Source organism: Drosophila navojoa, chromosome 2 (assembly GCF_054131105.1).
Source record: "Drosophila navojoa isolate 15081-1374.11 chromosome 2, UAZ_NAV_1.0, whole genome shotgun sequence".
Classification (NCBI taxonomy): domain Eukaryota; kingdom Metazoa; phylum Arthropoda; class Insecta; order Diptera; family Drosophilidae; genus Drosophila; species Drosophila navojoa.
In genome coordinates, this window is record NC_142890.1 from 24219337 (window position 1) to 24232898 (window position 13562).

Sequence of the window (13562 nt, forward strand, 5' to 3'; positions counted from 1 at the left end):
AAAAGCGCAATTGTTGCGATATGACAATTGAATGCAATCCGGAAATGTCCTGTGCTGCATGGACATAGATAGATCGCCCAAGTGGAAATCTGAGGAACTGAACTCAAATTGAAGAGAGAGAGAGAGAGAGAGAGTGAGAGATGAATTGAGAGAGAGATGCAGAGTTAACTGAGCGAATCAATGCCCACATCGAAAATCTCAACCCCTGTTTCGAGTGAAAACTCAATGCAAGCAGCAGCAGCGGGGAGTTGAATGGAGTTCGAGTTTGAGTATCGAACTCTTGTGTCTGCAACATGCGTAAGTAAGTCCAAAGTTGACCTCTAAGACGACCTCAAAATGTGTCCATGTGAAGCGCGCGCGCGCATGCTGCTCCTTTTGTGCATGCGCCGGTCATTGTTTGACCTTTTCGGATTCTCTGTCTTCTTTTTCCCTTGGCACCCGCTTGCCTTTGTCTTATGCTTGCGTTGTGATCCTGGCCTGTTGTCAATGCCAAAGGGCATTGCAATAAATGTGATAAAGATTGCTTATTGTTTTTTTTTTTTTTTCTTTCTTGATTTTATTTTTCTTCTGCAATTGCTGAGACTCTCTGCCATAAATTGCCCGTAGCCGGCTGGCCGATCGGTTGACCGTTGGCAGTTAGACGACCCCTTGATGTCGCATAGCGTTGAAAAATGCCTTCAATGATACCTTAATTGAGGCAGCTGAAACTTTATATTTCTATTGAACTATCGCAGAAATTGTGGGAGTTTAGCGCGTGTTTCCAGGAGGAGTTTCTGCTGTATGTTCTTTCTTGGCGTTGTGCACATTTTAACTATAGGCATTATTTATAGAAACTATTTTCATAGTCGTTATTTTAGCAAATTAATAAGAATCTTTACTATAATAATATGTACTTTAATTTTACTAGATTGAAATATACAGCTTTTGCAGAATAAAATCAATGGAATAAATTTGTAATCAATAGAAATCTAGCTGGTCAAAAAAGTTCCTATACCTGTTGGTATCAAATGACATAATTCATATTTACATGACCATAAAGTCCATAATGATCCAAAAATTATTTGTTGCTTACAAAATTACTTAATTAATTATTGTAATTTAAAAAATTATATTAGTTATTAATTTATCTAAGCTTAAAGACTTAGCAGCTAAAATATCAAAACTAAATTTGTGGCAAAAATTTAGACCATTTAATTTTAAAATTAAATATATTTTGGCGGTTTATTTTAATAGCTTCGGTCACACTATTTGTGCTAATAAATGCATCATTCATACTATCGATATTATAAACTATCAGAAAGTTCGATATTATCTCGATTCGATAAATTTACTTTTCATCTCTAGGCGACCACTCAGCTGTTCTTGCAGACAAAAATGCAAGACTACGTTTACATATTTAGTTTTAAAAAACACGAAAAATGAGCCAATATAGTAACGTTAAGTACACAACATCTCCAACGCCATCCGTGGTGTCTGGCTATTCGAGTGCATCCCGGCTACATTCGCCGCTGCCCCCGCCAGTTGGATATCGCAAAGATTGCCTCTCGGCGACATCAAAAAGCTACAAATATCTGCGGCGTTTGCTCAAATTCAATCAAATGGACTTTGAATTTGCATTTTGGCAGATGATATACTTGTTTATAGCGCCTCAAAAGGTCTATAGAAACTTCAACTACAGGAAGCAAACCAAATCTCAATTCGCCCGCGATGATCCTGCATTTCTGGTGCTGTTGGTTATTTGTCTCTGTGGTAAGCTGTTTGAAAAAGGAACCACGTACATAAATCTGAAAGCTTAATAGAATATCTCTATTTGGATTTCAGTAACCTCCTTGGGCTTTGCATATGTACTTGGCCTGTCCATTTGGCAAAGTATCTCTTTTATATTCTACGTGGTTTTCGTTGATTGCATATTTGTTGGCATCATAATTGCGTCATTCTTCTGGTTGGTTACAAATCGCTTCTTGCGCACCAATAATCTGGAGCCAGACATTGAATGGGGATACGCGTTCGATGTCCATCTAAATGCCTTCTTTCCACCCCTAATGCTGTTGCACTTCATTCAGTTGTTCTTCTACAATTGGCTGATCAGTCAGACATGGTTCATATCACGATTCCTGGGCAACTCATTTTGGCTAATGGGTATGAGCTACTACGTTTACATCACTTTCCTGGGCTACAACTGTAAGTATATATTGCAGCAGATATATCTCAACTAATCATATTCTTACTCTTTCAGGTATTCCACATTTAAAGAATACGCGCCTCATACTCATCGCATTGCCCATTATCTTTCTCCTTTATATTGTAGTCACAATCATTGGCTGGAACGCAACCATTTCGTTTGTAAATTTTTACAAATATCGCGTGTATTGATCGACTTAGCAACGTGGGTTGTAAATTATTTTGCTTTTTAGCTTCTAGGCGCTCCCCTACGATAATGACTAACTAATACTAACTACTGTAGCATAATCCATGTTAATATATATGCATAAAAGTTCAACTTCCCCATCTTAACAATTGTCTTCTCAATTTTGTTTGTTTTAGGCTCTATTGGTTTACAAGGTAGAATAACAAATGCAGTACTTTGGATGATCTATGCCAGGTGTTTGGGTTTAACAAAGGTACGTTTCCTTTTGTTACGTTTGCGCTGGAGCTCCAAGGTGTGCAATTCGGTGTGAACCTCAGCGAAGATCTCCTTTTGCTCCTCCTCTGGGATGGTGGCGCGGTATTGCTTCATCAAGTCGAATTTTTCCCAAGGCTTCTGTACTTTTTCGGCTGACTTCCGATGCTTGTCCTTTATATATTGCTCAATGTTTGCCACGCCAAGGAGGTTTTGTCGTTCCCATCGTTCTAGCCATGGTCGTGGACGCAGAACTACTTTAATATCGTTGATAGGCACAGGAGCTCCTTCCTCCAAAGGCTCCGCTTCCATGTTTTCATCAAATGTGCTAAACTCAGGCAGTGCATCACGTAAATAGAACAGACTATCGTCGAGACGTTTCTCTAGCCGCAAAACCTCTACTTTCTGTATGGTTGGATCATACAGTTCATAAACCACCTCTATGCCCTGATGGTCGATCACGTTACGAAGAATGAAGCGTGCGCGCAGTCCGCAGCGTTCACGATGTATGCAAATGCCCACAAAGCGACTTGTCTTGCCAGCCGCATGGGGATCGGAGCTAGTAACAGCAAGAATAGATCCCACATAAAACTCAGGTAGCTCAATTTGGCGGCGACGATCGAGCATGTCAAGCCGCTCTAGTTTTTCGCGAATTGCATTGCGCCATTCAATTTTGGGATCTGGCAGAAACTCGGGATAGACAAAACGATAGTGTGCCGGCACAATGGGTTTGCGTACTGATGGTCCCGTCACTTCTTGCTGTTGCGGCACTGCGGCCACGGCAGCCTGCTGTGTCGGTTTAGTGGAAAATGTGACTGAAATTGTAGCATGTTAATACTTGCTTTTAGCAATGAAATATCGTATGTACTCACCAATTCGCTTGAATGCATATTGCTGTGACACACTTTTAGTTAGAATTCTAACGTTAATATTCATTTTAACATAAAAAAATGTTTAGATAATCACGGCTAGAGGTGGATAATGTTTCAACGCATCCACTACTTTTTAATATCGATAAATGGAAATTTTCGTGACTGGAAATCAGAACGATTCCTGTGTGATGAATAATTTCGATTTTCCGCAACCGAAACAACCACCTGTTGAAGTTGTTATTGTTATCGAATCATTTAAAAAATAATCGCCGAAACTGTTTTATTAACATGGTTTTTAAAATAGTATGGACATACAAAGAAAGCAAAGTGACTAAACCTGGTAATTATTTCTCAATTGATATGAATTCTGTAATTTAAATGAATGATGCTTTTGATGATTTAAATAAAATCTACATTTATTATTTTTTTTAATACATCATTGCCTAATCAGTTCAAATAATAAATTCATTTAAAACAACATTTTAAACAAGAATCTCAAAAACAAATGGAATAAACAATGAAACACAGTTGGAACGGTGCTAATCAATAGCATTTGGTCAGTCCTCACTCTTAACAGTCGTGGCGCTTGGAGGTAAGTGAATACGCGCTATTCGAACGATCGCTCGCTTGGTCGTTGGTACCAGCACATCCGGAACACTATTTTCATGAATTCTTTTCACGTGTCTTTTCAGGGCCTGCCCTTGGGTAAATGCATATCCACAAAATTCGCATTTATATGGGCGCTCTCCTGTGTGAACCCGATTGTGTACTAGTAATGCACACCTACGCGCGAAGCCCTTACCACAAGTCTCACAGAAACATTTACTGGCATTGCCATTTCGTCTAAAAATTATGACACACATACAAAAATTTCGTTTTAAAACATTTGAAAATTTACTTACTGAATGTTGTCAATAACTTTTGATTTCCCTTTCATTAGCGGAGAACAATTTTTAGGTAGTACTTTTTTGGATTGCGTTTGTTTGTGTTTTTTCGTCTTCGTTTCACATTTTATGTTCAAGGAATTTAGCTGGACACTTGGCTTTGACTCCAAGTCGTTTAATTCACATTTGACGTCTAGCTCTTCATAAGCGACTGGAGCTAATCCATTTCGTAGTTCACGTTCCAGAGCATTTATACTATTTTCCTTACTTATCGTTCTTTCTTTTTTCCCCTTCTTTTTCCCTACCCTAGTTTTGGGTTCTTCTTTCTTAATACGCCTAGTGACAGGCTTTTTGACCGGATTTTTCGATGTTTCGTGCACCCGAGATAGGTGAGTGGTTAGTTGTGAGCGCAGCCTAAAACCTTTCATACATTGATCACAGTGAAAATTTAAAGTAGGATGATGACGGAGATGTGCCTTCAGAACGTGGTTTTGTATAAAGGTTCTCGGGCATTGAGGACACTGAAACGGACGTTCGCCAGTATGGGTACGAATGTGAACCTTGACATCGTGTCCTCGTATGAAACCTTTACCACAAATCTCACAGAAATGTGTTTTTTCGCCAGTGTGACGCCTGGTTAGCATATAAGAAACTGAAGATTAGCTTTGTCTGCAACTAGTTAGCTGCCAGTCACTCACATCTCGTGCACACTCAAGAGGTAATTCCGGGCAAAACTTTTCTCGCAGAATTGACATTTGTATGGTCTTCCGTATCCGGCTTCGTTTTCGCCTGCCTCTTCGTTTTCATCATCCTCTTCGAGATCGTCTTCCTGGGCAGCGTCTTCATTCCCATTGAGTGGCTCCAGCTTAACACAGCTCAAATTGACCGCTTGCCCATCCTTATCGTAGACTGCCTGCACGCACGGTAATGCAGTATTGTCTCCCTCACATATTTTAATATTTTGCAGAAGCAACAGCTTCCGCTCAGTCTCCTCGAATGTGCGTTTGAATTTATACGCGTTTTGTGCCGCCAGCACACAGGACAAACAAATCTGATGTGGTAGGAAATCATCTGGTTTTACCTCACAGAATTCATTTAAAATTTCACACAGGCTCGGCTGCTCAGTTGATGGTTGTTGCCGCTCTGTAAATATGTCCACCAATGTAACGGAATCGTCCATGCAGACACGGCAGAGGCTGTCCATTTCTTAATGCGGTTTAATATCATACGAGTTTTTGATTAAAAAAACAATACAACAAATTAAAATTCTTATCGTAGAAAATTTGTGTATATGTAAATTCGCATAAACACAAAACTTTATCATATTTCGATGAGAAGTTCGGATTCCGATTTCCGATTTCACCACTTGCAGCCATGCTAACAGCTGATTGCGACCTCACGGTTTCGCTTATAATACGAGCAGCAATGGCAAGTTCAACAGTTTTGTGAGTGGTGTTGTAATTATAGCACTCTCCCATAATAATACTTAATTGACTAATTGTTTCAGACAACGCACTCAAGGCCAAATCTGGAAATTCAATAAGGCGCATTTCATCAAACCACAAACCAAAGTACTTCCCTTGTAACATTAACTAACAAATATGATACACAAATTACCTATCTACGTCAGCGGTGAAATCGTTCGTGGATTTGGTCGTGGCTCCAAGGAGCTAGGTATTCCAACAGGTATGGGCCGCTCTTAATCTCATGTGATCACATAATGCTTCACATTAATGTACGATTTTTATTGATAGCAAACTTTTCACTGGATGTGGTAAAGTCTCTACCCGAATCCCTACAAACTGGAGTTTACTATGGGTGGGCCAAAGTAAATGACAGCGAAGTGTACAAAATGGTACTAAGCGTGGGATGGAATCCTTTCTACAATAACAAGGAAAAGAGTTTAGAAACGCACATTATGCATAAATTCGACTGTGATTTGTATGGCCGCACATTAAAGATCTGCATTGTTGGATATCTGAGACCGGAACAAAACTTCAAGTCTCTAGATGACTTAATCAAGGCTATAAAGTCGGATATAGAAAAAGCAACAACATTACTCGACACGGCAGAAAATCAGAAACTACAACATGCTCCTTTCTTTTCAACGAAACATTAAAACTCCCATTGATTGCGATCGACAAGTTGATTAAATTTTATCATTCAGGTACTTAAAAGACGCAAAGTTCCAAGATTCACGTACTTGATAGAAAATAGAACTTATTTAAAACAAATTTCGATTTTGAGTTAAAAACAATTAGTTCTGTGACGAAGCTTGATTGATTAATTTGCAGCGGCACGTCGGAAAACTTAAGTGGAGGTACTTGACTACTAAATGCCCTATGATAGATAATTTTTGAATATGTGATTAGCCACTTAACAAACTTTAAAACTATTTTATGATTTTACAATGTAAATAGAACTGTTTTAATTAAAATTCAATTTGTGTTAACAATATTTATATCATAAATAACGATTCAATAAATTTCTGTTAAAAAACATTTAAACTGAAACTATCCGTTATTACTGGCACACAGTTCATATGAGACCAATTGGAAATACCGATATTATAGATGTAACAGCTATCGATAGTGTCATCGATCTTAGGCTTATGTCAATGATCGCGGTAAGTTTTTTACGTCTCTGTCGCGAAGATTTATGTGTATAAAACCATTGCATAAATCAACAGGTAAAGCAGATCAAAGTCTTGCATTAGCTAAGCTGGTTAACAATCACTTCATTCCACACTGTGATAAGCAGTTCAACAACATGTTAAGCAGCAACAACGTGTCGACGTCGCAGCAACAAAAACAGCAGCATGTGCGCATTGAGGGTCATGATCAACAGGTGGTGGCCAGCTCGCCTATGCCGTCGGCCGCAACGCTGTCCATTGCTGAAAGTAAGGAATTAACCGGTTTAACGCATGAATGCGGAGTCTTTGGTGCGATCGCCTGTGGCGACTGGCCCACCCAGATAGATATTGCTCATGTGATATGTTTGGGTCTAGTAGCTTTGCAGCATCGTGGACAGGAGTCGGCTGGCATAGCCACAAGTGAGGGAAAGTGCTCCAAGAATTTCAATGTCCATAAGGGCATGGGCATGATCAGTACCCTGTTTAATGACGACTCGATGAAGAAGCTGCGAGGCAACTTGGGCATTGGCCATACACGCTACTCCACTGCTGGTGCTTCGGAGGTGGTCAACTGTCAGCCATTTGTCGTGCACACAGCACATGGCGCCATGGCGCTGGCCCACAACGGTGAGCTGGTCAACAATGAATCTCTGCGCCGCGAAGTGTTGGGTCGCGGTGTCGGCTTGTCCACCCACAGTGATAGTGAATTGATAGCTCAATCTCTTTGCTGTACACCGGAGGGCGTTTCTGAGCATGACGGACCCAACTGGCCGGCACGCATCAGGCACTTTATGATGTTTGCCCCATTGTCCTATTCTCTGGTGATTATGCTGAAGGACAAGATCTATGCCGTACGAGATACGTATGGAAATCGGCCGCTATGCATTGGTAAAATTGTACCCATTAACTCTGGCCATGCGGGCAACAGCACTGTAACTCCAGCTGATGGTTGGGTGGTGTCAAGCGAGAGCTGTGGCTTCTTGTCTATTGGCGCCCGCTATGAGCGTGAAGTAGAGCCGGGTGAAATTGTGGAGCTGACACGTAAGGGCTACCGCACCGTGGACATTGTGGAGCGTCCAGATTTTAAGCGAATGGCTTTTTGTATCTTCGAGTACGTCTACTTCGCCCGAAGCGACAGCATCTTTGAGGGTCAAATGGTGTACTCGGTACGCTTGGAGTGCGGACGTCAGCTGTGGCGCGAGGCCCCAGTTGATGCTGATATTGTGAGCTCAGTGCCAGAGTCGGGGACTGCGGCAGCTCACGGTTATGCCCGGGAGTCCAATCTGGAGTTTGCTGAGGTTCTATGTCGAAACCGCTATGTGGGCCGCACGTTCATTCAACCTTCTACTCGTCTGCGGCAGCTGGGCGTTGCCAAGAAATTCGGAGCACTGTCTGAGAATGTAGCCGGCAAGCGACTGGTACTAATAGACGACTCAATTGTGCGCGGCAATACAATCGGCCCCATTATCAAGCTGCTGCGTGACGCCGGGGCCCTGGAAGTGCACATTCGCATAGCCAGCCCCCCGCTGCAATATCCCTGCTACATGGGCATCAACATACCCACTCGCGAAGAGCTTATCGCCAACAAGTTGAACGCCAAGCAACTGGCCCGTCATGTGGGCGCCGACAGTCTGGCCTACCTGAGTGTAGCTGGCTTGGTCCAGACAGTTCAGCGCAAGCATGTGGCATCTGGCAAGCCAACAGGTCATTGCACTGCCTGCCTAACGGGTGAATATCCTGGAGGATTGCCTGACGAACTAAGCTGGTGAACATTCCCAGTATGAAAAACAACGAAAACTTTGCAGTATAAAGCCAACGAGCGCTCAATATTACTGTCACAAATTATTTAGTTGCACTTTTGCATTTAACGCCTCACATGTGAAGCACGTATCCATTTCAATTTTCTCCATTTTCTATATACATAGTAATTATTAAGATCAAATTATACACCATATACTAAATTAGGAATTACGTATGTAGTAGCTTTTCAGTGAAAAGCACTTTTCCCTACAAATATGACAACTATTGTACAAAAGAAATAGCCATCAATATTGCCACCGAATGGCCAATTATTATACATTGTTACCATTTATTTTTTAGCTTGATAAATTATGAATGCCAATAATAAAAGACATTTAGCACAAGAATATCGACTGCAACTTTATAATTCAATCCAAGGTGCTCTGCAAATTCCACGCATCGGCGCAGATCTAGATCGGCAAAGATGTTGGTGTTAACATTGAAACTCTATATACGATCAAGTATAGCTAATTCCCTTGACTAAACTCAAGACTTCCAATTGCTCATTCAATCAATTAAATAATGCATTTTTTATCATCCGATTATTAAAATTTATAATTTAAATTAGTTTAAAAATATTCCAATATAAATATTAATAAATAATAAATTAAAAAAAGTAATTTAACATAATCAATTTATGACCGTTAGTAATTTTCTAAATTATTCGATATATTTCCGATAGCACAAAGCAGTGCTGAAAAACGTCTGTTAAAACTATTGATAGCGATACAACTAAATAATTGCAGCCCTGCAAAAATTGTCGTCTCATCCCCCTTTTACTATGACGGAAAACACAAATTACTGACGTTTTCATTAATTTATAACATAAAAACGTGTCGGTCTCTGCACAATTCGTGCCTAATACATTTTAAAGGAGGTTTCACAGCGAACCGCACGCAAATGGATTTTCTGCAGACTCCTGCCGGTACGCTAATTTCGTTGCTCTCGTTGCTGCTGCTGCTGAGCACCTGCTCTGGGCTGTACGAGGACCAGATTAAAAAATTCGACTGGCAAGTGACACAAATATTGAACATTGACCATTTACTAAGATTTAGCCCATAAACAGGAGAAGCGTGCATGTGGGCAGTCTAAAGCATGCTTACGTGGATCTTAACCACTTTCAGCCGCGTGTGCTACTGAGTACACACGAGCAAGTGATTGGATCATTATGCCCAAAGACCGGTGAAATTATCTGGCGACAGGTGCTAGAGAAAAAGCCGCGCGGTGATATAAAACTGCTACAGGTAAGCGGTTTCGCTGACGACAGCAGTGACACGGCGGCTGCCCCCATGGGCTCGCATTTGGGCTTTGACATGATGACCGTGCAGGGCCATGCACCAGCGCTTGTGCGAGGCTGGAATACGAATATTGGCACAATCGAATGGGAATGGTCCATAATGCCGTTGAATACAGAGAGGGCACAGGACGCCGTCTGGTTCTACAGTAATTCTATACTGTATCATGTGGTGCCTGCATGGCGTAGTCATATTGAAGTCACCTCATACTTTGCAACGTCCGGACACACAACAGGCAGCACAAGCAAGATAATGGCTGCTTGGATAAATCCAGAGAGTTGTTTGCTCAGTGGCTCGTTTTATGTTTGCCTGGATGGCAAGCAGCTCATCAGCTTGGACTTAGTAGCCAAGAGCACGCAGGTGATAGCCACATCTCTTTCAGCTGAACCGAGAAGCAAAATCCATGATTTACCGGTAAGTTTTATTAAATAGAAGAAATCTGGATTATCTAAAACAATATAATTGCAGGGACTAAGTGGTGTGTTGATTGTCGATAAAAAACTCGTCAGCGTTAACAAGGACCAGGCTGTGTGTCCAGATCTTTCAAGCGATAGCTATATTGTCGGCAGCTTTAACAGCCGCAAAGTTATTGCCTATGCCGATTTGATAAATAACGTAAGTAAAATTAAAAAAAAATGATTAAATTAATTACAAGTTTTTTATAAATTGGGGTTTTGTATTTTTAGATGCTTAATATTAATGCCGTTTATTTGGAGGACTGCAGTCCCGTGCCCGAACTGCATTTAAGTGTAGCATTTGCTGAGCACTATGGAGCTCCTACTCTTCGATCATTTGACTGTAAATCGAAGCGCAATAGCGATGGAAAAAATTGTCTGTTTCTGCTTTCCACCAGCGCCGAGTCCATTGTTGCTGTACAACAAGGTCGCGTACGTTGGACGCGTGAGGAATCCTTGGCGAATGTTATTGATACGCAGTTCCTAGACTTACCCTTAGCGGATACGGAAGGCACGCTGGAAAATGAAATGAAGGGCAAAGCAGGTAAGCTTCTAGTCTTTCCCTATTATTCAACAAAATGCGATTCATATGTTTTATTAATGCTTGCCAAAGTGGATTCAAACAGTTTAAAGCGTAAGTTGCTCATGCATCAACTATGTTTCACATTACTAGAAAGCACATTCAAGTATCTGTAGTCTTGGGAATATTTCAAACTATGATCTAGCTAAAGTTATTTTCTTGATACCCTAGGTGACATTGCCACTGCTTTTATGCGTCGCATTACCACGCAAGCGCTACAAATTAAGAGCCTATTCTTGCATGTCATTGGGCTGGGGCCCCCACCAACGGCTACGCAACGTGCTGGACTTGTCCGCGATTCCTTTGGACTGCATAAGATGCTGGTATTGCTGACTCGCTCAGGCAAAATCTTTGGCATTGACAATATTGCCGGCAAACATCATTGGAAACTCTATTTACCCAACGTGGCGGGCTTCGAAAATTCCGAGCAGATGCGTCTGATTGTGCAGCGAAGCTCCAAGCACTTTCCCCTGCAGCCTCTATGTGCTATTGTAGCTAAATCTGCAGTGAGTTTAAATAAGCTGAGTACATTTTTTGAGAAACACATTGATCGTAACCTCTTTTCAGGAAAATGGCAATGGTGTATTGTTTCGCTTTAATCCCATCACAGGACAGGCTTCCGAGGGCGGACTGCTCCAACTGAACTATAAAATCAAGCAGTTGGCACTGCTACCCGAAACAGAGGAAGATTATGTTAAAGGCATTCTAATATTGGATGGCGCCAATAAAGTTCATGTGGAGCCTAAACATGCAACGCCATTGGTAAATACAAATATGTAATGCACTGAATGTGACTTGACCCGCATTCATCTTAATCATTGCAGGCCCATGGTATGTATTTGTACACGGCCGATTTAAAAACTGCTGAACTCGAAGGCTACTATGTGAAATATGCGGGCGGTGTAAGTAAACAACAACAACAACAAATAATTGCTGGCGTGTTAGATACTCATTAACGTCTATTTCTCTAGGAGCTGTCAGCTTTACCCATTTGGAATGTTCGTCTGGGCGGTCATAATTCAGAACAACAAATCATTAGCGTTGCTAGCAAAAATCCTATTGAGCACGTGCACTCCCAGGGTCGTGTACTGGGTGATCGTTCAGTACTCTATAAGTACATTAATCCTAACCTAGTTGCCTTCGTTACACAGGCTCCAGATGCCACTCACAAATGTAGGTTAGCTTAAGCGAAAAAGTACTCAGTTCTAATTATTTTTCTTTAAATGCAGCTGTGCTCAATTTGTATTTAATTGATGTTGTGTCCGGATCGGTCATCTTCTCAATGACGCATCGTAAGGTGCGCGCTCCGCTGCACATTGTGCACTCCGAGAACTGGCTAGCCTACTCTTACTTCAACGACAAAGTGCGACGCACTGAAATCAGTAAGCAATACTAAGGCGAGGTGATTGGCATATGCTTATTGAATATATTGTTTTTTTACAACAGCTACTATTGAACTATATGAGGGTAGTGCGCAGGCAAACAACAGCGTTTGGAGTTCCTTGCAGGCGCCGTCCATGCCGCTCGTGGAGCGTCAGTCTTATATCATACCCACAATTGTGGAAGCCATGCGCGAGACAATCACCGAACGTGGCATCACCAACAAGCATGTCCTAAGTAAGATTACATTTGATATAATTATCCTGATCAGAATATTTCATTCAATTCTCCTTTATTTACTCATATAGTTGGCACTGCTAGTGGTGGCATTGTAGAAATGCCCTGGCATTTGCTGGATCCACGTCGTCCAATATCATCCACAACTCAGGGACGTGAAGAAGGTGCCATTCCCTATATACCTGAGCTGCCTTTGCCAACTGAGAATTACATAAACTATAATCAAACAGTTGCACGTTTGCGTAATATCTATACCGCTCCCAGCGGCTTAGAGAGTACCTGTCTAGTCGTAGCCACGGGCTTAGATATATTTGTTACGCGTGTTGCGCCTTCAAAAACGTTTGATTTGCTGAAGGAGGATTTCGACTATATATTAATTTCGATTGTACTGGTCGTTCTAACTTCGGGTTCTTTGATCGTTAGGCATTTAGCGTCTCGTAAGCTGCTCAAACAGGCGTGGAAATAAAAGTGGCCCTAATATGAATATGTAATTGCTTTATATAAATTGTACTACGACCAAAAATAATAACAAGAAGAAATGTGGAGTAGACGGCAGAGAACAAATTGTAGTAGCTGCATTTTACCTAATAATGCAATTGATAACAATTTTTTTCTCTAAGCTTAGGCAATTATTTATAATTAAATATATATAGCGTACAAACAAGTAATTAGCTGTTGAAAAAAGTTCACATTGCATTTTTGTTTCGTTTTGTGTTTACTTTCCATAGTTCAAAATATCAGCATTGAAATTGTGTTTTTCAAATTAGTCAATAAAAAAACATTTGTAAGGACAATGGTAAATTAATG

At 41.0% G+C, this 13562-nt stretch overlaps 6 protein-coding genes across 8 annotated transcripts; 4 read left to right on the forward strand and 2 right to left on the reverse strand.

The window, feature by feature from the left end:
- The first annotated feature begins 1319 nt into the window (after positions 1–1319).
- Unc50 (Unc50 RNA binding protein) lies at positions 1320–2517 on the forward strand. The gene is made up of 3 exons (XM_018113768.3): positions 1320–1749; positions 1822–2181; positions 2237–2517. Exons 1-3 carry the CDS (start codon positions 1419–1421, stop codon positions 2371–2373), a joined length of 828 nt encoding a protein of 275 aa, XP_017969257.1. The 5' UTR covers positions 1320–1418; the 3' UTR covers positions 2374–2517.
- Positions 2518–2528: 11 nt separating this feature from the next.
- On the reverse strand, positions 2529–3653 carry mRpL19 (mitochondrial ribosomal protein L19). Its single transcript, XM_018113766.3, has 2 exons — positions 3493–3653; positions 2529–3435 (listed from the first exon to the last, which is right to left on the reverse strand). Exons 1-2 carry the CDS (start codon positions 3554–3556, stop codon positions 2594–2596), a joined length of 906 nt encoding a protein of 301 aa, XP_017969255.1. The 5' UTR covers positions 3557–3653; the 3' UTR covers positions 2529–2593.
- A 228-nt stretch (positions 3654–3881) lies between these two features.
- kipf (kipferl) lies at positions 3882–5580 on the reverse strand. Its single transcript, XM_030390934.2, has 3 exons — positions 5075–5580; positions 4395–5009; positions 3882–4335 (listed from the first exon to the last, which is right to left on the reverse strand). The coding sequence occupies exons 1-3, from the start codon at positions 5578–5580 to the stop codon at positions 4050–4052; spliced, it is 1407 nt and encodes a 468-aa protein (XP_030246794.1). The 3' UTR covers positions 3882–4049.
- Positions 5581–5885: 305 nt separating this feature from the next.
- Positions 5886–6649, forward strand: Rfk (Riboflavin kinase). The gene is made up of 2 exons (XM_018097999.2): positions 5886–6062; positions 6131–6649. The coding sequence occupies exons 1-2, from the start codon at positions 5978–5980 to the stop codon at positions 6493–6495; spliced, it is 450 nt and encodes a 149-aa protein (XP_017953488.1). The 5' UTR covers positions 5886–5977; the 3' UTR covers positions 6496–6649.
- A 246-nt stretch (positions 6650–6895) lies between these two features.
- On the forward strand, positions 6896–9155 carry Prat (Phosphoribosylamidotransferase). Of its 2 annotated transcripts, none has more exons than XM_018097979.3 (2): positions 6896–7002; positions 7066–9155. In XM_018097979.3, exon 2 carries the CDS (start codon positions 7146–7148, stop codon positions 8775–8777), a length of 1632 nt encoding a protein of 543 aa, XP_017953468.1. In that variant the 5' UTR covers positions 6896–7002; positions 7066–7145; the 3' UTR covers positions 8778–9155. The 2 variants fall into 2 exon arrangements, with proteins under 2 accessions (XP_017953468.1, XP_017953470.1); XM_018097981.3 differs by having other exon boundaries at positions 6945–7065; positions 7137–9155.
- A 373-nt stretch (positions 9156–9528) lies between these two features.
- On the forward strand, positions 9529–13556 carry EMC1 (ER membrane protein complex subunit 1). 2 transcript variants are annotated; one of them, XM_030390937.2, is made up of 12 exons: positions 9529–9818; positions 9875–10517; positions 10572–10718; positions 10790–11102; positions 11172–11192; positions 11310–11644; positions 11706–11900; positions 11963–12040; positions 12110–12311; positions 12368–12520; positions 12585–12755; positions 12827–13556. In XM_030390937.2, exons 1-12 carry the CDS (start codon positions 9709–9711, stop codon positions 13219–13221), a joined length of 2763 nt encoding a protein of 920 aa, XP_030246797.1. In that variant the 5' UTR covers positions 9529–9708; the 3' UTR covers positions 13222–13556. The 2 variants fall into 2 exon arrangements, with proteins under 2 accessions (XP_030246797.1, XP_017967595.1); XM_018112106.3 differs by lacking the exon at positions 11172–11192.
- The last annotated feature ends 6 nt before the right edge of the window (positions 13557–13562 follow it).